Consider the following 23,980-nt stretch of genomic DNA (forward strand, 5'->3'; position numbering starts at 1 on the left):
AAATGTGTGTGAAATCTTATGGGACATAACTGCTAAGGTCATCAGTCCCTAAGCTTACACACTACTTAACGTAAATTACCCTAAGGACAAACACACACACCCATGGCCGAGGGAGGACTCGAACCTTCGCCGGGACCTAGCCGGGACCAGCCGCACAGTCCATGACTGCAGCACATGCTTCGATAAGTGCCGATGTGATAAGGAATACCACTCAATCCATGATAAAAAGATTGCATCACTGCATTGATACCAATGGTCATCACTTCCAACACCTTCTGTAAATGGACGTTCATGTCACCTTTGTGACCTTCGCTGATCTTCAGAGACCTTACTGTTACACATTGGGTTCGTCTCGATAGCCGCTATCAGAAAATAGGTACCAAACTATAGCATCCCACTTAAAAAAACAAAGTTGACCTTCATTTCTCTGAAGCGACCCCACCTAACAACAAAAAACCAACGTCACATTACTGTCTCCGTTGTCCCATGCAACTTTTGTCCCACGAACTTTTCAGCTCCTATCGTACTTTCGGAGTTATTCTTGGCGGCAATAATTAGTGACTCACACAGTATATATGTGCACAAAGCATACTAAATAAGTGACAATCAAATTAATGACTTTGTTACTGCCATTTTACTATTTTCGATTAGAGGGTGCAGGTTCTCAGTCAAGTACTATAAATGTAGATAAGGCTAGAACATCTGCCGCACTTTACACTACAGAAAATTATTTAACCTGAACGCCAGCTGATCTGGTTCACGTAGATAGTAGTTAATGAAGAGGGCCCTTCGTGTAAGTTGACTTTGTTTCTTGACATTTTTCTACATTAACGTTTAATACGGGATGAGACTTGGGCAACCTATGTCACATTTTCTCATCACAAATATATAAATATCTCAGGTTTCGATTTCTAAATAAAAATTTAAATTTTCAGTTTGTAACGAACGGAAAATGCAACCTGTTCAAATTAGCAATGGCGAAAATGAAGTCGGCACCTCTTCAGTTACTACCAAATGCCATACTCCGGCGCAAAACGCACTCAAGAAGAAGATTTCTCAGCTTTGTACCAAATTTGATCTTACGCAGCGTCGCAAAAATGCTTTATTTGCTGACGGCACGGAACCTAAAATGACTGTTGAGCAATGACCCGAAATTGATCAGTATGAAAAAACGCTTAAAAAGAAACAAATGCCGACCATTCATACAAAAGAAAGAAAGGGAATCTCATAAAACTAAACTGCAGTACTTTTGCTTTCAGAATCCGGAAGCAGACGGTACGATCTGCCCCTGGGCTCCCGAACTTGGGAGGAGCAGCAATCAAATCTTAAGACCATCGTAAACATAGCTATGTTCTGCGCTCCTGCCAAAGAACGCCGCTGGTGGGACGTTGTTCGCACCTACCACACCTTCCCTGATCTATACCCGAAGCTCCTAGCTGTTCAGTATATCCAGAAGTGGCCTCCCCAGGAAAAGTAACACCTCCGAGATGAAGAGGCACGTTGTAACTGTTCCCGTAAAGTTCAGCCACCCACAAGCTGATCATCATATTGCATACCCAGACAAGCATTTCTGTGTCTTCAGTAAGGTCTCTGGAGACAGTTGAATTAATTTTCGGTACCGATAAAGTTATTTATTTGTCTTTGGATGATAGAACAGGTGTTCTGATTGGACTGATAGCAGCAAACAAACAGGAATCATTGCTCATATACGCAGCATACAAAATTTTTCTGCTAGTATCACGACTTCGTGATTACTTCTCAACATAAATTAATTCCAAGTGTGTAAGCTACCTGTGGGTTATACCTAATGAAATGTGTCGTCCAGACTTCGTGTACGACGACATCTCACGCTGATAATTTAATAGACTTTTGTCCTGTGAAGCTTTTAGAGCACCTATGAAGGACAGTCTTGTTATTTCATGTCATGGTGGGGCGTAAGAAAATCCGCGGTACCCTAAAGTGATGGCACACATTGTAAATCACTTCAAAGAAAACGACACATACGCCATGTTCTTAATGACCCAAGTCCAAGGGAGAGGCGCTTTTATAAAAGTAGAGAGATAAATGGCTCCTTTCAACCGAGAACTGAGAGGGGTGATTTTTCCCCACGACCTTGTGGATCGCACATAAATGACAGAGGCAAAACTGTGATCCCACCTCATAACTGGAGAACTTCCAGATATCTGACGAGATTCTGGGTGAAATATGGAACTCGGTATTAATAAACGGGTACAAAGTCGTTGCCGAATACGTAAAGCCGAAGGGCCGCCAGTTTACAGTTCCTACCTTGCCCGATGAACAATGGTATGCAGACTATGTCAGAGAAATCCAGTATCTGCTGCAGATATTGTAGATGTACTTCATGCTGAAATGCCTTCGAAATCTCGAATTCATGCCCAAATTTTAATTTGAATTTGCAGGTGTCAAGTGTGAAAATGGCCGCTGCAGCAGGGCATTGAGGAGTGCGCTTGACACTGTGGTTAGCAGACTTTCATGCCTCCACCTTATCCGACCTTAAAAGCGACCGGGGAAACGACCGTACTTGGACCTGGGGAACACGAAGGCATTCGTTTGCTCCGTTCCTGTTTTGGCACTCTCTCATGCGGGCTATTCCCAAATCCCGTGTTATTACTACTGCCCATCTTTTTTGACAAATGATCAAACTATCAATAACAGATGTTGCAAGAGTCGAAGCATCTACATTGCTTCATATGTGAAGCTGCAGAAACAAAGAGTTGGCGCTGTTGCAACTTCACGAATACCTATGGTCAGGATTCGACCAACACGTGTGGTCACCAGTAGGGTTGGGGAGCTGCTGTGCACATTGGATGATAGGCTGGAGTGACTGCACGAGGAGGTTGTAGATATGTCTAATTTCTTCTCTTTCTGTATTACCAAAACACATGGATGTCATGTGCGCAATCATTACAACTGAGGAAGCACATGAATGCCCATGGAGTGGATGAAGAATTAGGGAAGGTGGTGTGGCAGCCTATTCTGTATTTGCTTATTCGCAAAAATTATTTGCAAAAACCACGATATGTAGAGAGACAGCAGCTTTCAAGACAATTAGTTTAATAAAACTCTTTATAGTGCACATTAAAGTAGTTGTCATTTACACCTCTAATTTCACAAAAAATTTAGAACATAAAAGACATGCTTTAAGTATTTTTAATGGTATGAAACAGAAAGATGAACATACCATATAAATTATATGGCAAACCTCATGTGAGGGGAAAGAAGAGGGGCGCGGGAGGGGTGGGGTTTACACAACATCTCATCAAATATCACTCAGTAGGAAGGGGGATCAAAGTTAAAAGAGAAACCTCATGTAGTTAATGGAAGCCATTCTAACCACACATTAGCCGCTTCAGTTGATAAGCTATGTTATAGACTAAAGCAACATGGAATAACGTATCTGAATCTGTCATCCAAACTTAGTTTGGTTCCATTCCAAGCCGGGTTAAAGTCTTTGTGTAATAGACTTCGCACGCCGTATACGCTTAAATAACCAACAAATTTAATCGTCTATCCTTGACACTGTAAATTACACTACGGGAAATTTCTTTTTTTTGTATCAGTCCTGGTGCTGAAGCCTATATTGCTATATAAGATACAGCAAGCGGCTCTCTGATTGTGAGTCTCCATTGTACCGTTGTAGAGACGAATTACGCTACAGAAACCTGAAGGTAATTGATTCGAAGCAGATGTCTGAGAGAAATTTAATAATTTCAAAGACGAACACAATAATTTTCGTTGCAAGAGACGCAATAACGTGACCAAATGCTGCAGTGGAGTGTAACTTGTATCAGGCACGAGGCGAGACGTTGGAAAATAGCAGCAGCTTGTGAGCATATGGTCGACAAGCATGACCGTTAAGCCCTCCGCGCCACATGGCCGGGCGGTGAGACCACGTGTGACAGATGCGGTGGCCAAGGGTGGGGGGGGGGGGGAGGAGATGGGGGCGGGGGTGGAAGCAGGCGCGATATAGAGTCTGCGCCTCTTTTTACGGGCAGAGGCAATTACTACTTCATTTCGGGGTGCTGTGTCGAAAGCCAGTTACGCCAGTACTTCCGCGTTACATCTTTCACATTCTCGCAATATAGTCAATCGTATTACCTGCTGTTGGTACCGGTACCGTTTCTAGTGGCAATAAATGCAATTGCTTGTCGATATATATCTATATATTCAATCTCTATATTGAGCAAGCAGTGAAGGAAACAAAAGAAAAATTTGGAGTAGGTATTAAAATCCATGGAGAAGAAATAAAAACTTTGAGGTTCGCCGATGACATTGTAATTCTGTCAGAGACAGCAAAGGACTTGGAAGAGCAGTTGAACGGAATGGATAGTGTCTTGAAAGGAGGATATAATATGAACATCAACAAAAGCAAAACGAGGATAATGGAATGTGGTTGAATTAAGTTGGGTGATGCTGAGGGAATTAGATTAGGAAATGAGAGACATAAAGTAGTAAAGGAGTTTTGCTATTCGGGGAGCAAAATAACTGATGATGGTCGAAGTAGAGAGGATATAAAATGTAGACTGGCAATGGCAAGGAAAGCATTTCTGAAGAAGAGAAATTTGTTAACATCGAGTATAGGTTTAAGTGTTAGGAAGTCGTTTGTGAAAGTGTTTTTATGGAGTGTAGCCATGTATGGAAGTGAAACGTGGACGATAAATAGTTTGGACAAGAAGAGAATAGAAGCTTTCGAAATGTGGTGCTACAGAAGAATGCTGAAGATTAGATGGGGTCCGCAGCTCGTGGTCGTGCGGTAGGGTTCTCGCTTCCCACGCCCGGGTTCCCGGGTTCGATTCCCGGCGGGGTCAGGGATTTTCTCTGCCTCGTGATGACTGGGTGTTGTGTGTTCTAGGGGAGTGATGACCATAGATGTTAAGTCCCATAGTGCTCAGAGCCATTTGATTAGATGGGTAGATCACATAACTAATGAGGAAGTATTGAATAGGGTTGGGGAGAAGAGAAATTTGTGGCACAACTTGACTAGAAGAAGGGATCGGTTGGTAGGACATGTTCTGAGGCATCAGGGGATTACTAGTTTAGTATTGGTGGGCAGTGTGGAGGGTAAAAATCGTAGAGGGAGACCAAGAGATGAATACACTAAGCAGACTCAGAAGGTTGTAGGTTGCAGTAGGTACTGGGAGATGAAGAAGCTTGCACAGGATAGAGTAGCATGGAGAGCTGCATCAAACCAGTCTCAGGACTGAAGACCACAACAACAACAACATATATCTATTCTCACATACCAACGCGCGTAACAAGTAAAAAAGTTCGTATCACTATATTATCCTAATTAACAAAGGAAACACACGGTAGTACTATGATTGAAAAGTTGGCATTTTTTGTAGCGCTGTACTGTAAAGCATAAAGCGAAAATACTATTCTTTACTCAGTTGTCGTAAATATTAATGCCACAGACTAAACACAGAAATTAATCACAACAGAAAAACACGTCCAAATACTGCTTGTTCCAGATTTCTCGTAGTATTTAATTTTATTCTCTATTTTTCTTCAGTACAATCCTATTTTTAATACCAGCTGATCGTCTTGGGTTTCACATTTTTTTTGAGTTACGAAATATTAATCATTGGTATGTGTAGGACGGGAGATTACTGCATCATACAGGAATAGGTGGAAGCCTGAATTTCTAGAAACTACTGCAAAATTTTACTTGTTCACAATGCAACGTTATATATACAGGTAAGCTACTCGCGGGTCCTGCCGATGTGGTTCAGTCCGCAGCACAGTTCATTTCTGATTTATGTCAGTTGGCAGCGTCCTAATTATTCTTTTTACGGCTTCTTTTTTAATAACTTTTCTCATGACCTATTTCATCACATTGTCAAATTTTCCTGTACAAGGAACAGTGATTCCATGGCAACAGATTCAAATGAAACAGATGTAGAAAGAATACATTCCATATCCATTAATCGGGTAGCTGTGGATCCAAAATTCACAACATTAGTTGCTCTTTTTTAAAGATGTATCGTAATGCATGGCAGATCCCGATGTAGAAGCAGATAACAAATAAAGCGCGTCAAAACCTTTACTTGGTATGTGTGCGTATTTATTGGAGAAAAACATTTCACTACAGCATCAACTCCCGGCATCCTCAAAGCTGCATAAACTATAGAAGATAGAATGAAAGTGAATATGACAGTGTAGTAGATTTGACACACTGGTCATTTCCGAATACTGAAAACGTGGAGATTCAAATTTCTATTTCTAAGTAATAATAATAATAATAATAATAATAATAACACGTGTGGAGTTGATAGTCTCCCATCGGGCGCCTCCCCAGGTGGCGGATAGGGGAATGCTCTCCAGATATGGAGGGTACCGGGGAAATAAAATACCCGGGGTGGACCAAAACTATCAACCGAAATCCACTAACGTCTGCCTGGTATCCAGCGGTTAGGGGTCAGCGTCTGTTCGCCTAGATGGTGCGGCTGCAGCAACCTTCTTGATCTCAACAATCAAGTCGTATTCTTCGTGATCTTTCCTCGGAAGGACCACCACCAAGTTAGTTTTCAACTTGAAAACCAAACATGATGATAACACAAGGAATGAATCCACTACCCCGGGCACCAGTCGCAAGGCTGGCTTTACCTGGTCATCGGATTCCGGGGGACCAGGAGCATCATGTTACGCCTAAGGTTGAGAACCAGACGACGTCCAAATTATTACACACAAAACAAAGACACTTCATCGGTACACTTAATACTAATACTCTTTTCAAACTGGGCAAGATCAAACAACTTACAGACGTGCTGCAAAAATTCCAGATCAAAATCCTTGCAATCCAGGAAACACGATTTACGGACGAAACCCATTTTGATACAGACAACTACAGGATCTACAAAGGAAAACCAGCAGTTAAAACTAATGAGAAAGGACTCAAACAGTTTGGCACAGCATTTGCAGTCCACAAATCTATCAGTGACTCTGTCATTGACTTCCAGTCTGCCTCAGAACGTATATCAACGCTCTCCGTCAAATCGGCCAACAAAGCATATACCTTGATCAACGCACACGCACCCACAAATAACTATAACAAGAAGAACTGCCAGAAAGTGGATGACTTCTGGAATGACCTTGAAGAGACGACAAACAAAATTGCCAAACACCATGTAATAACCTTGTTAGGCGACTTTAACGCACAATTAGGTAAAGAGAAAAAATATAGGAAAATCACCGGAATCCATACAGCTCACAAGAGAACTAACAAGAATGGGGAAAGATTGATAAGCTTTTGCGAAAATTTCGGCCTCGTAATTATGTCAACACAATTCAAAAAACCCAACAAGAAACTGTATACTTGGAAGTCGCCCAACACAATGTTGGGTGAATTCCAGATAGACCATGTGGCCATCTCCAAGAGTAACACAGCAGAAATTCTGAATGTGAAAACGAGAAGAGGATTTTTTGACTCAGACCACCATCTTCTACAGATAAAGACCAGATTACAACCCAATAGAAAAAAACCAAAACTAAACAAAGTGCTGAGACCAGACCCCGAATACATAAAACTCAACAAGGAAAACATCTTACAGGAAATTAGTCAGACAAACACCACAAACTGGACAGAACTTGTGGACGTCCTCAAATCCACAATGAAATTGGGTCAACCCCCGAGAAGGAGAAAACACAGGTGGTGGAATATAATATGTGACCAAGCAATAGAAGAAAGGACCAATGCCTGGAATAACTTCAATAGTCACAAAACATCAGAAAAATGGCAACAATTTCTAGTAATCCGAAAACAAACATCGAAAACTATTCGGAGGGAAAAAAGAAATTATGACAAACGGCGACTAGATGAGATAGAACAAGACTTTAAGAAGAACAACACCAGGAATTTTTATAAGACGTTTAAAGAACATATTGCAGGATACCAGCCACCCAATCTTTGCTTCAAGAAACTGGATGGTTCACTAGAAACTAACACGAAGAATAACTGCCAAATCCTCGCAGACTATTTCAACAAACTTCTCAACTGTGAAAGACCTACAGAGGACATTCACTACGAGACGTCTACACCAAATCCTGACGCTAAACTGCCAACCATCAACGAAATTGTAGAAATTATCAAGACACTGAAAAACAATAGAGCCCCAGGAGAAGATGGAATTATTGCAGAACTATGGAAACTAAATGATGAAAGATTAACAGGAAAAATTCACAAAATCATATTAAACATTTGGGAAACAGAACAGATCCCTTCTGAATGGAAATGCGCACTCATCCATCCACTCCACAAAAAAGGGGACAAAACTGAACCAAATAATTACAGGGGTATCTCACTCGTACCGGTCACATATAAAATCCTATCAAAAGTTCTCATGAATAGATTAGAAGAACAAGCTGACCCACAAATAGGAGAATACCAGGCTGGTTTTCGCAAGGGACGATCATGCATAGAGCAGATCTGGAATCTGAAAATGATTCTCCAGATGAGAAACACCCGAAACACAGTGGTTACTTTTGTAGATTTTAAAAAGGCCTACGACTCAATAGACAGAGTAGTGCTCTGCAAGACGCTGGAAGAATTCAGCATTGACAGAAAGACAAGAGCAATCATTCAGGAAACATTAACTGACACAGTCTCCAAGGTTAAATTTATGGGGGATATCTCGGAACCATTTGTAATCCAAACTGGAGTGCGACAGGGTGACGGACTTTCACCATTACTCTTTAATATCATTCTTGAAAAATCATCAGGACATGGGAAAAAGAAGTCAAAGGAATCCAAATTGGCATTATAAAAGATAATAGATTCAATGCGAAGTGTTTAGCTTTTGCAGATGACCTTGCAATCCTCACAAATAATAGAAAAGAAGCCACTAACGCCATAGAGAAGTTACACGAAATTGCACAAAGAACTGGCCTGCAAATCTCATATGAGAAAACCCAGTACATAGAAAGAGTGCCACAAGACAAATTGCCTATTGTGACAACCCATGGGAAAATCATACAAGTACCACATTTTAAATACCTGGGAGAAATCATTCAGCCATCAGGGATCAACCTAAAGGCCAATGAGGAAAGAATAAAAAAATTACAGAAAGCATATAAACTCACGTGGAACTATTATAACAAAAAGTCCATATCCACTAACGCAAAATTGAGGCACTACAACACTGTCGTACTTCCGGAGGCACTGTATGCATCTGAAACAACACAAATAGGTGGGCAAACTAAAATCAAAGAAATAGAGAAACAAGAAAGGAAAATTCTCAGGAAAATTTTTGGCCCGATACAAGAGCAAGGAATCTGGAAGAAGAGACCAACATCAGAATTATATAAATACACAGACAAGATTACAGATACAGTAAGGAAAAGAAGAATGCAGTTCTACGGACATATCCACAGGATGAATGAAAACAGAATTTCAAAGCGAATTCTTAAAGTCATCAACTCAGGCAGGGGAAAAACAAAATGGATAAAAGAAGTTGAAGAGGACCTCAGACAAGCACAAATAACAGTAAACGATGCAGAAAACAGAACTGAATTCAGGAACATCATCAAAAAACATAAATTTGACACCACAACACAGAAGAGACCAGGATGCAAATGGACAGCGGAGCGAAAGAAACAACACAGTGAACACATGAAGAAAATTTGGGCTCAGAAAAAACACAAACAATCATCATAAAGGAATTCAAGTTCAAACGCTCTCTTAAATGGGAATAATCGAAAATAATAATAACACGACAGAAACACGAACAGTATCACAACTGAAGAAACTGAATGAAACGCAGTTTACATATTGCTCGCACTAATGAAATGCAAAGGTCAAAGAAAGAGGACAATAAAACATACTAAATGTTAAATATCAATATTTGGCATATATCGCCAAAGGTTCTATGGTACTCAAACAAACACGTTTTGATTGTTTCCCTCAAAAATGGCATCACAGACAGCTTCTTTATCAGTCTGGGTTTTAATTGATATGGGTCCCATACGCATGTCACATACATACACAAAAAAAGAGAATATATTGGCCGCAACGAGGAGAAGTACTGTTGGTGTCGAAATACGTATATGAGCATAATGCCGTTGGAACACATCACCGAGAGCGGGACAAAAGAATGGCACTTAGTTTGCAAAGCACACATCTTCCCCAATTTAATGGTCGCTAATGGGAAAATCCGAATTCATAACCAAGATCACCGAATGGCACCACATAGCATCACGCCGGATCTTCGTCTTGTGTGACTCCGTTATACTGTGAGAGAAGATGTTCAGCTACAGCATCTTCCGTGTTCTCGACTACCAATGTAGCTCAACTCGAAGCAAAACTCTTAGGAAACAGATAACGTACAACCGATTAGCACGCCTCTCTTTTGTACAGCAGATTGTAGCTGGAGCTGTCTTTCGTTTGGAATCCGTGTATCCTCTGCCAAAGTATACATACGTCAGACTCCGGCGCACTGCTGGAGTAGGAAACAGCACACCTCTTGCATAGCTACAATACTGCGCCGACATACCACATGAATTCTGCCGTACTGCCGGAGTAGAAAACAGCACACCTCTTGCGTGGCTACAATATTGCGCCGACATACGACATGAATTCTCCAGTGCGTCGGGTGAAAGAGGTGGTTGGCATACTTCGCAGACGCCAGACCCTATCGTTCACTGTCGGCTTAGGGCTTACCCGGTTCTATTCGTTCCACATACGCATGACAAAAACAACTTAATCCCATGAGCAGCAATTTTATGCTGCTAAAATTGTCCAATCATGCATCTCCGTAAAGTTCTATATTGGTTATGTAGCGCACTTAAATAGGGGCGAGCCATAGTAAACTGGCATAAAACGCTTACGTGCCAGTTCCACAAAACGGCACACGACAATTAACGCTCCTGTACAACCATTCACGGGTATTAAACTGGTGCCTCACATGGAACACATGCTATATCGCTCTATCATTATAATAATAGGAAAGCTAGCTTTAGAAAGTCATGTGTGTTTCACATAATTTTCTTCCCCCCTTCTTGGTTTTGATTTGGTATCATTTATTGTATCTCTTCTGAGCCGTCCTCGATAATCTAGCTACGTACAGCTGTGAGGACCATTAAAAATGTCCTTAACCGTCAGCTGATAGATACGAATAACAGTTACGTAACAAATAAATGAGACACAGAAACCAGAGTAGGTTCGAGAACCTCACTGACTCCTCTCTTTCTGCACGTCTCGCAACGGTCCGCACTGCGAAACGTGGTTGTTCAGGCTTTTGACAGCTGGTCACATTAATGTGTGTGGCCAGTGTACTTCAAATGTAGTATTTCTCGAACGCCGCACAAGTATAGCTATGAGCTGCAGTCACACAAAAAGTAATAGCGATGGTGTACATTGTACATAGGGTTCAGGCGCCACTTTTTTCTTCGTAACTGCCTTCAACGTTCATAAATGTACCCTAGGATGACAATAGTTTCAGTACACAGTGAAATTTTCCGGCTGTGATGTTACCCAGCTTTTTCCAGTTATTTTCACTTCACGTCAAGGAAGAAATTATTTTAGACGCAGGAAAAGACAGCCTTACAGGATGTAAGAAACTGAACTCAACCAAAAGAGAATCAGAATACTCTTGGTAAGCATGGCACGTTGTTACTGAATTCTGTGCGAACAGAAACATTCGTGGGCCGTTCTATTAATTGGAGCGGACAGTGGCTTCTGTTTAGAAAATATTTGTGAAAACATCGCTCGTCCCTACAGTTTTGAATGATTGTGCTCGAAGATAGCCGCTGAATTATCCAGTTTACCGTACCCGTAATAATCTAATATTTCGTCGAACTTTCTGGAATGATCATCGCTTAATATGATATATAGCAAAAATGTGTACGCGCGCGCGTTTGTGTGTGTGCGTGCGTACGTCCAGAGCGGAGCAGAAGAACAGTTAGTTTGTTGGTACCACTAAGGCGTTTGCAAATCTTACATGGGCCAACACATTGCAGATGGACATAATTACATGGAGGCTGAAATTTTTTTGTAAGCTACATGATGCAATAGAGTCTACCACTATGTGCACACGGACGTGGTGTATTCTCACTCTCATAGTCGAAGACGCTAAAGCACGCTACTCCGGTAGCTTTTGACCTGATCATATGGAGAAAGAAATTTTCAGTACGAATATTTGGACGATACTGGGAGGAAAACTGGTGGCATTAAGTTCTTCAGCCTGCAAGAGTGGCCGAGCGGTTCTAGACGCTACAGTCCAGAACCGCGCGACCGCTACGGTCGCAGGTTCGATTCCTGCCTCGGGCATGGATGTGTGTGATGTCCTTACGTTAGTTAGATTTAAGTAGTTCTAAGTTCTAGGGGACTGATGACCTCAGAAGTTAAGTCCCATAGTGCTCAGAGCCATTTGAACCATCTTTTAAGTTCTTCAAACGACACTGTGCGTCAGTTTTCCTGGGTTAAAATCTAGACCTCTTAGCTTCATCGCATAGAATGAGACGTTAATGTAACCCGCCAGTTTACTGTGGGTGTTTAAGTTAGAGGCCACGCTGGCTGTTTCTGGCATGGAAAAGGCTGTGTATCATAACCAGATTTCACTCCGTCCCTCCTTATCACAAAAACAATAAACACTACATTGCACTTTGTGTGGTGAAAGAAGAGCCATGCCGGTTAGTAGCGCTATTCGCAGCATTCAGTTGTAAAGCACAAAAAGGCTTCTACCAATACCGAAACTACGTGCCTGGAAACAATAGTTGTCTATCGAGCAGTAACTGTTTATGGCAGATGCGTCAAGCAGTAACAGGAAGCCCTCTCAAACGGTCAGCGCTATCCTTTTGACATACGGACTATAGAACTTCATTCTCTCAGTAAGTTTGCCAGCACGAAACTGTTGCAGATAATAGACACACTGCACAAAGGAAAGATGTCCTTCGTGTGTGAATGGAAAAAGTTAGCCCCTTGTGAAGAAAGGAGCCCCTAAGAGATGTCTCAGCCATCGGTAGCACACGAAATTTACGTTTATTCTATGTACGTCGGAAACACTTACCCAGTGCCTTTGGCTAAAGGTGCCGGTCTCGACGTCCTGGCCCGTGAAACGCACGGGGAATCCCTGGCGCAACAGGGTGGCCACAGCCAGCATCTCTGCCGTCGGCCAGTCGATCACGCCTTGCCGCAGCTTCGATAGCCGCGAAGACAGCATCTGCAGTACCTGCAGAAACAAGCCATCAGTGTTCCTCTAATAATGGCACGACATATTTACGACGTTCGCAAATTGCGACATTAACGACAACAGATAATTTCACTGCTGTCCGATCCCTTAGCTGAGTGTTAAGCACCTCTGTTTGGCATGTAGCGGGCGCGGGTTCGATTCTCGACCGGGTCGGACATTTTCTTCTGCCGAGGACTGGGTCTTGTGTTATTCTCATCGACATTTCGTCATCATCGACACGCAAGACGCCCAATCTGGTGTCAACTGAAATACTTGCAACTCGGCGGTTGAACTTCCCCATCAACGTCATACGATCATTTCATTTTATTATACCCAGCTTTGTTTACTACATTCACAGAAATGAAAATTGGGTGCTCACATTACTAAACAACCATATTGATGAGCCAAAACGTTGTGACTACTGCGCAGTGTGTGACTGACTGTCGCCTGGAGGCGCATTAAGGAGACGAATGTGGATTTATTCTAGCACCTATATGGGTCACGTTGGGAGACATCCATTGACACAAGCGACTTTGACAAGGAGCACATCGTTGCGGCCCGGCGGCTGGGAACGAGTATCTTGGAAACGGCAGAGCTAGTAGGCTGTTTGGGGGCTACTGCCCTGAACATCTATGGGAAAGGACTGAAGGACAGTGAAACCATGACTAGGCGACGAAGTGTTGGACGTCCACGCGTCATTACATAATGTGGAGGCCGCAGGCTTGCCCGTTCTGTGAAGAAGAATAGGCGGCGATCTGTAGCAGATCTGGCGGCAAGAGTACTGTGCTGGCACAGTCACGAGTGTTTAGGAGCGTGCTGTTCTGCATACATTGTTGACCTGGGGCTCCGCAGCATATGGACTGTATGTGTTACCATGCAACATCATAAAATATTAAGAAACTTCCTGGCAGATTGAAACTGAGGGCCGGACCGATACTCGAACTCGGGACCTTTGCCTTTCGCGGGCAAGTGCTCTACCAACTGAGCTACCCAAGCACGACGCACGTCCCGTTCTCACAGCTTCGTGGTTACCTAAAAAGTGGGACCAATTTTTGTTCACACTTATCTGTATTCTTTCCCTTCCTGATGAAATATATAGTTTATGTCACAGTTCTTCATGCCATACTGGATCTCCACCATTTTCTTCCTTTCGGCGGTGCTTAGAACATGTCTATCGCAAACTGTTTGTCCTACCTTCCAAACTTTACAGAAGCTCTCCTGCGAAGCTTGCAGAACTAGCACTTCTTAAAGGAAAGGATATTGCGGAGACATGGCTTAGCCACAGCCTAGGGGATGTTTCTAGAATGAAATTTTCACTCTACAGCGGAGTGTCTGCTGATATGAAATTTCCTGGCAGATTAAAACTGTATGCCGGACCGAGACTCGAACTCGGGACCTTTGCCTTTCGCGGGCAAGTGCTCTATCAGATCAGCGCACACTCCGCTGTAGAGTGAAAATTTCATTCTAGAATCATCCCCTAGGCTGTGGCTAAGCCATGTCTCCGCAATATCCTTTCTCTCAGGAGTGCTAGTTCTGCAAGGTTCGCAGGAGAGCTTCTGTGAAGTTTGGAAGGTAGGAGACGAGGTACAGTTTGGAAGGTAGGAGACGAGGTACTAGCAGAAGTAAAGCTGTGAGGATGTGGCGTGAGTCGTGCTTGGGTAGCTCAGTTGGTAGAGCACTTGCCCGCGAAAGGCAAAGGTCCCGAGTTCGAGTCTAGGGCCGGCACACAGTTTTAATCTGCCAGGAAGTTTCATATCAGCATCAGTGCACACTCCGCTGCAGAGTGAAAATTTCATTCTATAAAATATTAAGACTGCAATGGGCACGGCATCACAAATATTACTTCATGAATCAATGGAAACGTGTCTCCTGCTCGGATTAATCACGTTTATTTTTACATCAAGTCGATGGTGGCGTCCAGATACGCCAACATCCAGGGGAATGGCTGCTCGAAACATACGAAGGCTGGTAGCGTCTGTATAATAATGTGGAGGACATTCACTTGGGCTTCCATGGGACCTGTGATAGTAATCTAAGGTACCTTGACAGCTGTGGACTATTTGGACATAGTTGCAGGCCGCCTACGTCCCTTTCGGCTTGATGTTTTACCCAAAAGTGATGGTGACATCCAGCAGGATAAGTGTCTGCGTCAAAAAGTGATATCGTGCTAAATTAGTTTGAAAAGCATGATAGCGAACTCATGTTGATGGCTTGGTCATCAAATGCGCCTCAACTACCATAAACGGAATGGAACACATCTGGGATGATATCAGGTACCATTTCCTCACCAACAAACCATTGGTCCCATAATTCACAGGAATTTTGTGCTCTGTGTGTAGACATCTGATCCCAAGTTCCTCTATAAACCTATCAAGGTATTGTCGAATTCATGCGATACAGTATTGATGCTGTATTGCGTTCCAAACGTGGACCAACGTGCAATTAAAAGGTGGCCATAACGTTCTAGTGTGTCAGCGTATTAGTGCACAACAATGTTTTGACCTTGAGTTGTGTCCTTTGGCTGCGGAAAATTTGATTAAAATGGATCGAATCAATGACAGTGGACAAACAGTTTGCGACAGACATGTTCTAAGCACCGCCGAAAGGAAGAAAATGGTGGAGATCCAGTATGGCATGAAGAACTATGACATAAACTATATATTTCATCAGGAAGGGAAAGAATACAGATAAGTCTGAACAAAAATTGGTCCCACTTTTCAGGTAACCACGACTAACTGTATGTAAGCGTACTTCAACACAACAAGAAAAACAAAACAACTTAGAAATGAATGTAGGAGTAACAAGAAAAGCAGTAAACAAAGAAGAAAAGAACATAAGAAAATAAACACAGCAGAATTATCCGTCAATGAAATTGTAAAACAAAGTTTAAGACAAGATGGTATCGAGTAGCAATATCGTAAAGCAAATGGATGGAACACAGCAGTAATTGTTACAAAAATCAGGCAATACCTCCGTGAGAACGCCACACTGAAACTGAAATTGTAACAAACTATGCGATTCCAAATGAATTTAAAGAGAACCTGTCGCCATACTTCTTGATAGAACAGTTCCATATTTAAGATTGAATAACAAGTACACTGTTTTTGTTTACTTCAAACTAGTTTTCGATTTATTAGGCCAGCTTCAGGAAACAACTAACTAGCGTCTGAAAGGGATACTAGTTCTTCTGTAACCAAACATTATAAGCAAAGATACAATCACTTGCATACAGTGTTATGCATCAAACTTGTTTCTTAACGTTGAAATTACACTTTACACGCTGGGCTACGTTAAGAACAGTAAGCAATTAAACTACACAATATTACAGGTTAAATGGTTATGATGCTAAATTTTGTGAGATCTTGACGTTGACTGAGAAATTATTAATCTGAGCATCTTCATTTTTGCTATGCAAGAAACATGTTTTAAATTGTTATGCAGTGGGTAATATTAACACCATGTATGGTTAAATATTAAAGTAGGCCTATCACTAGTTCCGTTGCTGAGGTTTGTGGGGTAAGCAAGGTAGAGGAATAGGAAATTCTATTGTGTTTTAATTTTGTGTAGCAGTATGTATCATTGTGGTGATTTGTGGGTATATAGCTGGTTGATTGCATCACGTGAAGCATAAAAGTGGGGATATGCTCAGACGTAACTGATCATTTCGAATCAGCTGAGGATTTTGATCCAAATCTCTGTTTACTTCAAGTGCTTCTAACAGACATAGTTCCCGTCCTTTGTTGGCCATATGTATTATTTCTGTCTGGACTTGATACCTGTGTCCTTCCTTCAGCACTTGTTCGGCAAAGGTGAAGTCTGACTTGTACAATCACCAGCTGCGTTCGTGTTCAGTCAGCCTAGTTGTTATGTCCCTGCCTGTCTGACCAATATGTAAGAAGCACTACAGCTCATATCCTGTTCAACACCAAGGACAAAATGTATTTAGTAAGTAACAGTGGTGTTTACAAAATCATTTGTAATGACTGTGGCAAACTATGTATTGGAGGTGGTCACTTCTAAAATGTCTACTCTTGGCAAGATTGTCGAAATTTTTACCACATGTTCTTAAGATGATATTTTCGGCGAACTTCGAAACCTTTTTCGATATCTCTATCAGATGCCGAGATCCAGAGGTTCCAAGTTACCATACTTATGCCTAAAACTGTAAAAGACGGTATTCTACCGTTTTTACACCTTCCCTAACAATAGTGAATGGCTCAAATTTTAACTGTACATTCTTCAGATATTCAGTTAGAAACCCCGTTTCCTCGTTTTTGAAAATCTGTCAAGATAGGCCCGAAAAACAATGATTTTTGGGTACCAAAAGTACCAATTGTGGGGATGGCCACCTCTGTAATTTCTATTCATTGCAAATCGTCGAAATTTTTACCATATGTTCCTCGAAACTTTTACCATATGTTCTTCAGATTCGGGACCTTGAATTTTTTTCGGTATCGTTATCCGTTACCGAGATTCAGAGTTTCAAAGTTACCGTATTTATACACATAAAATAAGCACGGAATATCCATTCTGAGGCTAAAATGCAGTTTTAACTGACGTAGTGAATACATGACAACAGATCTAGGGTCATCGCAAGGGTTCTGAGGTCACCAATTATGTTTTTAGTCAACATTTTTTCACCAATAAAAGTTATCACTCGCTATCTCTGTGTAATGGCCACGTCGCGCCTGTACAAAAATGCCCTGAGTGGGCACAACTGAGAAGAACTCAAAATGACCGCCAAAAATTATATTAATCTGAAAAGACAGCAAATTCAGTAAATTATTTTCAACAGCAATTTTGCCCTTTTGAGATATAAACCAGACATTTTCGATGAATTGCGACCGAAGAGCAAAGTATCCAGAAAATGTAAAGCAAACAATTTTGTGTTTACTTTATATTATGCGTACTTTCTTTTTGTTTACATGTGTCAAAGAATATAAATGTGGCGAAGTATACAAATAAGTTGTCAAAACTTTGCTGACTAATAGAACTCGTTTTATACATGCAGCACAGTCTGCTATAACGAAGAAGAGAAGGAAACTAATTGAAAATGCTCCTGTCGGAGCACAAAGAAGAAGGTTGACAGAAAGACTGACGGAAAAGTGTGGAACCAGCTGCCTCAACCCCGCAATGCAGCTTCCTCACCAAAAATTATTGCGTGTGAACAGATTCACGTTCTTTTGTGATGAAAGAGAGTAGCAGAGAGAAATGACAGTGAAAGTGAGGGCAGACAGCGACAATGGGACATTAAAAGACACACAGTGATGGTGGGAGAAGGAAAGTGGCAGTGATAGAGAAAGAGAGATGGAAGAAGACAATAGCAGGGGGAGCCAAAAGAGAAGAGATTTTGATGGGCAGGGAGAAACAGTGGCAAAAAAAAGAAAGAGAAATGGTTGGAGATAGAAGCAGTGGAAGCAAAAGAGAGAGGTTACAGTGGAAATTGAAAATATAGATGAGGAGAGAACGTAGAGAGTCTTGGAAGGTGTGGATCCTCCAAGACCGGTGAACTTTAACAAGTAGGAATATGGGAGGGTGCATTTTGAATCTAAATTTTAAACAAGTGGGTATAGTGAAAAAATAAGTTGGGCCTCTCAGAATGCTTGTGATTCTAAGTTATGGTGGAAACAGTGACAGTGTGAAAGAAAGGCAGAAGGAGATAGCGTAAGAGAGAGAGGAGACAGTGACAGTGGGATACACTGTAAATCAGCAGGAGAAAAAGGCGACACTGGGGGAGAGACATACAGCTTCTGGATAGTGGCGGTGAGAGGGAGGTGATGAGTATGAGAGCTGAACTACAAAGTGAAGCTGGGCAAAAGAACTTAGAATGTTCTCTGTCAAAAGAGAGTGAGTATGTTCGCGTGCTAAAAGGCTTGGAGAGGAAGGCGAATGATAATTGAGGCTTCCGGTTCCCCAATTTTTTTCAGAGCAACATATCAAAGAAGAACATATTCCCTTTTTCATGCTCCAACAGAAGCATTTCCTCTGGTGAATTATATGATAAAGAATGTCATTTATTCGCACAAGTTCCTATCACTTCATAGCAAACTGTTCCCTCATGAAACACAACTTACAGACGTTTCTATAGGAATTGTAGCCAATGTCACTTCCGCCAGAACAATATTCCAAGCACAACAAATGCCAGAGCAAAGAATTTTAAGTGTCAGTTAGACCCCACAACTGCCTTTTCTGCACAATGTGTAGCCCCCACACAGTTTCCCCACCGAGCGAGGTGGCGCAGTGGTTAGCACACTGGACTCGCATTCGGGAGGACGACGGTTCAATCCCACGTCCGGCCATCCTGATTTAGGTTTTCCGTGATTTCCCTAAATCGCTCCAGGCAAATGCCGGGATGGTTCCTCTGAAAGGGCACGGCCGACTTCCTTCCCTAATCCGATGAGACTGATGACCTCGCTGTTTGGTCTCTTTCCCCAAAACCTACCAACCAATAGTTACCCAAAGTACGATCTAAAAGAGTGTTATAAGATCAAAAGTAAGAGTAGCCTCTAGGAGTTTTAGATGAGCTAATTGATAGACCATGAACTCCAAGAGAGCTTCCCTAATCTAGACACAGAGAATGGGCTATCTCACCATCACAAAGTGCTATGGTTAGTGGGATATGCTATCAAGTAGTTGTCATTTATTTTGGTTTAAGGAGCTAAGTTCTTCATGTCAGAGCGTCTAAATAAAAATTGTTCCATGACACTAAAGAAAGAAATTTTCCTGTTTGGTTTCCAAACTGCATTTGCTATTTAATGGTTAGGTGCTATATGTAATCTGGTAACCAAAACAATATTTTAGTGGAACAATTATTCAACTCTTCCATTTCTATACTCTGTTTTAAAACATTTTATGTAATTTTCGCTTCTATTATTGTAGTTATTGACATGAAAATCCCTGATGCATTGTAACAGATTGTTTACAAAACCTTTCGGGTGCAGCTTCACTTAAAACTTAAAATACCTAACACGTTTAAAAGCTGTCTGCAAAGTGATAATAGGAGAGCACCATTTACTGTCATTACTGTGTGCTCTCTGCAATGAAAAACTTACTTACTAAAATGTTATTAACTGAATGTAAAAAAGCACATTATTAAATAATTTATAAATGGGACTTGCATAACATAAAGTACAAAAGTAAATGACTTCAGAGATTTAAGAATCTGCATAATCAGTATATTAGAAATTAAATTTCCTTCAGTATTTACAAACAGGAAACTGTTACTTGTGTATTACAGTTATCATTGATATTCTTCAATGTGTGTAATAATCCATGAATGATCTGTGATTATTTTAATTAAGAGAGAAACCAATTTTCAGAAAACTAATTAATTAATTGTTCGACAAAAGCTGCCATTAGGTGATATTTTATTTCACAGTACTAGAAGTGTTGGGCATTTCCCATCATCATCAGTACCTATATTACACAAAAGACACATATTTCTTATAATAAGCAACTTACAGTGTGAATTGCACTATCACAAAGCAGCTGTTGACAAACAATTAATTAATAATACGAAGTATTTGCAATTTATGCAAGCTGCAAAACATCAAACACACAAGACATTCTCATAGTCAATAATTCTTTCAAACACATTATTAACACTTTTTACAGGTACTCTAAGCATTGATTATAACACTCACATGTGTAGAAAGATATAATTCAACAAGACTATTAAATAATAGATTATTTATACGTATTCCTCAAGTACAATGACTGAATTACACATATCATATGATATGTGTTACGCATATCATATGATATCATGCTCCCAGAATGCAAAAAGAGAGCTCACAAATTAGGGATCACTGGACAGTGATTGGTTGAAATGACCAACATTGTGGATGGTAGTGTTCTCTGTATAGATCTTCGAGATTTCTGAAGAAAATATCAAATGTTCTCTCTTAAAATCCCTGTGAAACAACCTCACAACTAAGTATCTTCAGCAATAGAAATTGCATATTAATTAATATTTCTGCATGTAGGAATTGTGCCAACAACGTTAAAAGCCAATACCAAACAATATGTATGTGAGTTACAGAAATGCCAGAATGTCAAAATGCTAAATAATACATTTGTTTTTCTTCCGTCCTGTTGACCTACACTATGTGAGATTGTAGTTTCTGAATTTGTGAATCTTTGAGTATAGGCATGGGCCCAAGTGCTGCATAGAGTCTGGCTATTATTTGCTTTTTCTGAGATGGGAAATTTACGTTCAAAACTCCTCAAAACACATGCATAATTCAAAATATTCTCTGCAGGATAATTTGCCTGAGTTACATCATAACTTCTGTGGATCTACAAATATTACCACTTAGTTTCTTAATAGTATACGGGCATGTAATTCCAAGTGAAAAACGCGTATATTTTGATTTTTGTAACGTTTTGAAGGAAATATTGTAAGTAATACCATTTCCCATTCACTGAAGTGTTACCATCTCCATAATTTTCGCTTTTATCTATCTATAGTGTTTCTTGCAAAGGATGAAAATGTAAAAAGCAAAATAAGTATAATTGCGATGAACAGAAATGGATCAAAATCATCAACCTGGATAAGAATGCATGGTTTCATAGCGATATATTCTGATGAAATATGTAGGGACTGTGGTTGTTGTGAGCGGACGCAAGGAGAATTGGCCACTCTTCGGGGGCAGGTGGAGGCTTTGTCTGTTAGGCTCATCGAGCTCGAGGCGCAGGCGTCGGCTCGTAGTGGCGTTGGGGCAACTGTGGTGAGACCTATGCCTACTTCGGTGGCCTTGGAATCACATGGAACCCCTGATGTCGCTGCGTCTTCCGGCAGTGAGCATCTTACCGGTCAGCCATCACTCCAGGATGAATGGCGGACAGTGGTGGGCTCGCGCGTGCCTGGCCGAAAGGCGAAGGTGGGATCTGGCCGCGTGGCAACTGCCTTACCCCTTTCCAACAGGTACGGGGTGCTTCCTAGTGGTGATGACATCGTTTCCGAGCCACCACAGGATGCCTCGCCTGTTGGGCCAGTGGCCGATTCTACGGCAAGGTCCCGACAGTCACAGAGGGCGGGCCTATTAGTTATAGGGAGCTCCAACGTTAGGCGGGTTATGGAGCCCCTCAGGAAAATAGCGGGTAGGTCGGGGAAGAATGCCAGTGTGCACTCGGTGTGCTTGCCGGGGGGTCTCGTCCGTAATGTGGAGGAGGCCCTTCCGGCAGCTATTGAACGCACTGGGTGTGACCGGCTGCAGATAGTAGCACATGTCGGAACGAATGACGCCTGCCGCTTGGGTTCTGAGGCCATCCTTGGTTCCTTCCGGCGGCTGGCTGATTTGGTGAAGACAACCAGCATCGCACGCGGAGTGCAAGCTGAGCTTAATATCTGCAGCATAGTGCCCAGAGTCGATCGCGGTCCTCTGGTTTGGAGCCGTGTGGAGGGTCTAAACCAGAGGCTCATACGACTCTGCGACTATAATGGTTGCAAATTCATCGACCTCCGTTATTGGGTGGAGAACTGTAGGGCCCCCCTAGACAGGTCAGGCGTGCACTACACACCGGAAGCAGCTACTAGGGTAGCAGAGTATGTGTGGCGTGCACACGGGGGTTTTTTAGGTTAGAAGGACCCCCCCTTGGGCGAAACGATAAAATACCTGACGGCTTACCAGAGAGGACATTATCATCGTTGATAAAGAACGTCCGTCCTCAGAGACCAAAAACAGGAAAAGTTAACGTAATATTGGTAAACTGCAGGAGTATCCAGGGCAAGGTTCCTGAATTAGTATCTCTTATTGAAGGAAATAGTGCGCATATAGTATTAGGAACGGAAAGTTGGTTAAAACCGGAAGTGAACAGTAACGAAATCCTAGACACAGAATGGAATATATACCGCAAGGATAGGATAAACGCCAATGGTGGAGGAGTGTTTATAGCAGTAAAGAATTCAATAATATCCAGTGAAGTTATTAGCGAATGCGAATGTGAAATAATCTGGGTTAAGTTAAGTATCAAAGGTGGGTCAGATATGATAGTCGGATGCTTCTATAGACCACCTGCATCAGCAACCGTAGTAGTTGAGCGCCTCAGAGAGAACCTGCAGAACGTCGTGAAGAAGTTTCGTGATCATACTATTGTAATAGGGGGAGACTTCAATCTACCAGGTATAGAATGGGATAGTCACACAATCAGAACTGGAGCCAGGGACAGAGACTCTTGTGACATTATCCTGACTGCCTTGTCCGAGAATTACTTCGAGCAGATAGTTAGAGAACCAACCCGTGAAGCTAACGTTTTAGACCTCATAGCAACAAATAGACCGGAACTTTTCGACTCCGTGAATGTAGAAGAGGGTATCAGTGATCATAAGTCAGTGGTTGCATCAATGACTACAAGTGTAATAAGAAATGCCAAGAAAGGAAGGAAAATATATTTGCTTAACAAGAGTGATAGGGCACAAATCGCAGAATATCTGAGTGACCACCATCAAACGTTCATTTCTGAGGAAGAGGATGTGGAACAAAAATGGAAAAAATTCAGAAACATCGTCCAGTACGCCTTAGATAAGTTCGTACCGACTAAGGTCCAAAGCGAGGGGAAAGATCCACCGTGGTATAACAATCATGTACGAAAGGTACTACGGAAACAAAGAAAGCTTCATCATAGGTTTAAGAGTAGTCGAATCATAGCTGATAAGGAAAAGCTGAACGAAGCGAAAAAGAGCGTAAAGAGAGCAATGAGAGAAGCATTCAACGAATTCGAACATAAAACATTGGCAAACAATCTAAACAAGAACCCTAAAAAGTTTTGGTCATATGTAAAATCGGTAAGCGGAT

At 41.7% G+C, this 23,980-nt stretch overlaps 1 protein-coding gene across 1 annotated transcript in view; it reads right to left on the reverse strand.

Annotated features, from left to right (window-relative positions):
* The window catches only part of LOC126470087 (2-oxoglutarate dehydrogenase complex component E1-like), a 165,207-nt gene that overhangs the window by 57,905 nt on the left and 83,322 nt on the right, over positions 1-23,980 (reverse strand). The window contains exon 10 of the mRNA XM_050097661.1: positions 13,023-13,184. Coding sequence (XP_049953618.1) covers positions 13,023-13,184 — 162 coding nt within the window. The remainder of the gene's footprint in view (positions 1-13,022; positions 13,185-23,980) is intronic.

This window comes from Schistocerca serialis, chromosome 1 (assembly GCF_023864345.2).
Source record: "Schistocerca serialis cubense isolate TAMUIC-IGC-003099 chromosome 1, iqSchSeri2.2, whole genome shotgun sequence".
Classification (NCBI taxonomy): Eukaryota; Metazoa; Arthropoda; class Insecta; order Orthoptera; family Acrididae; genus Schistocerca; species Schistocerca serialis.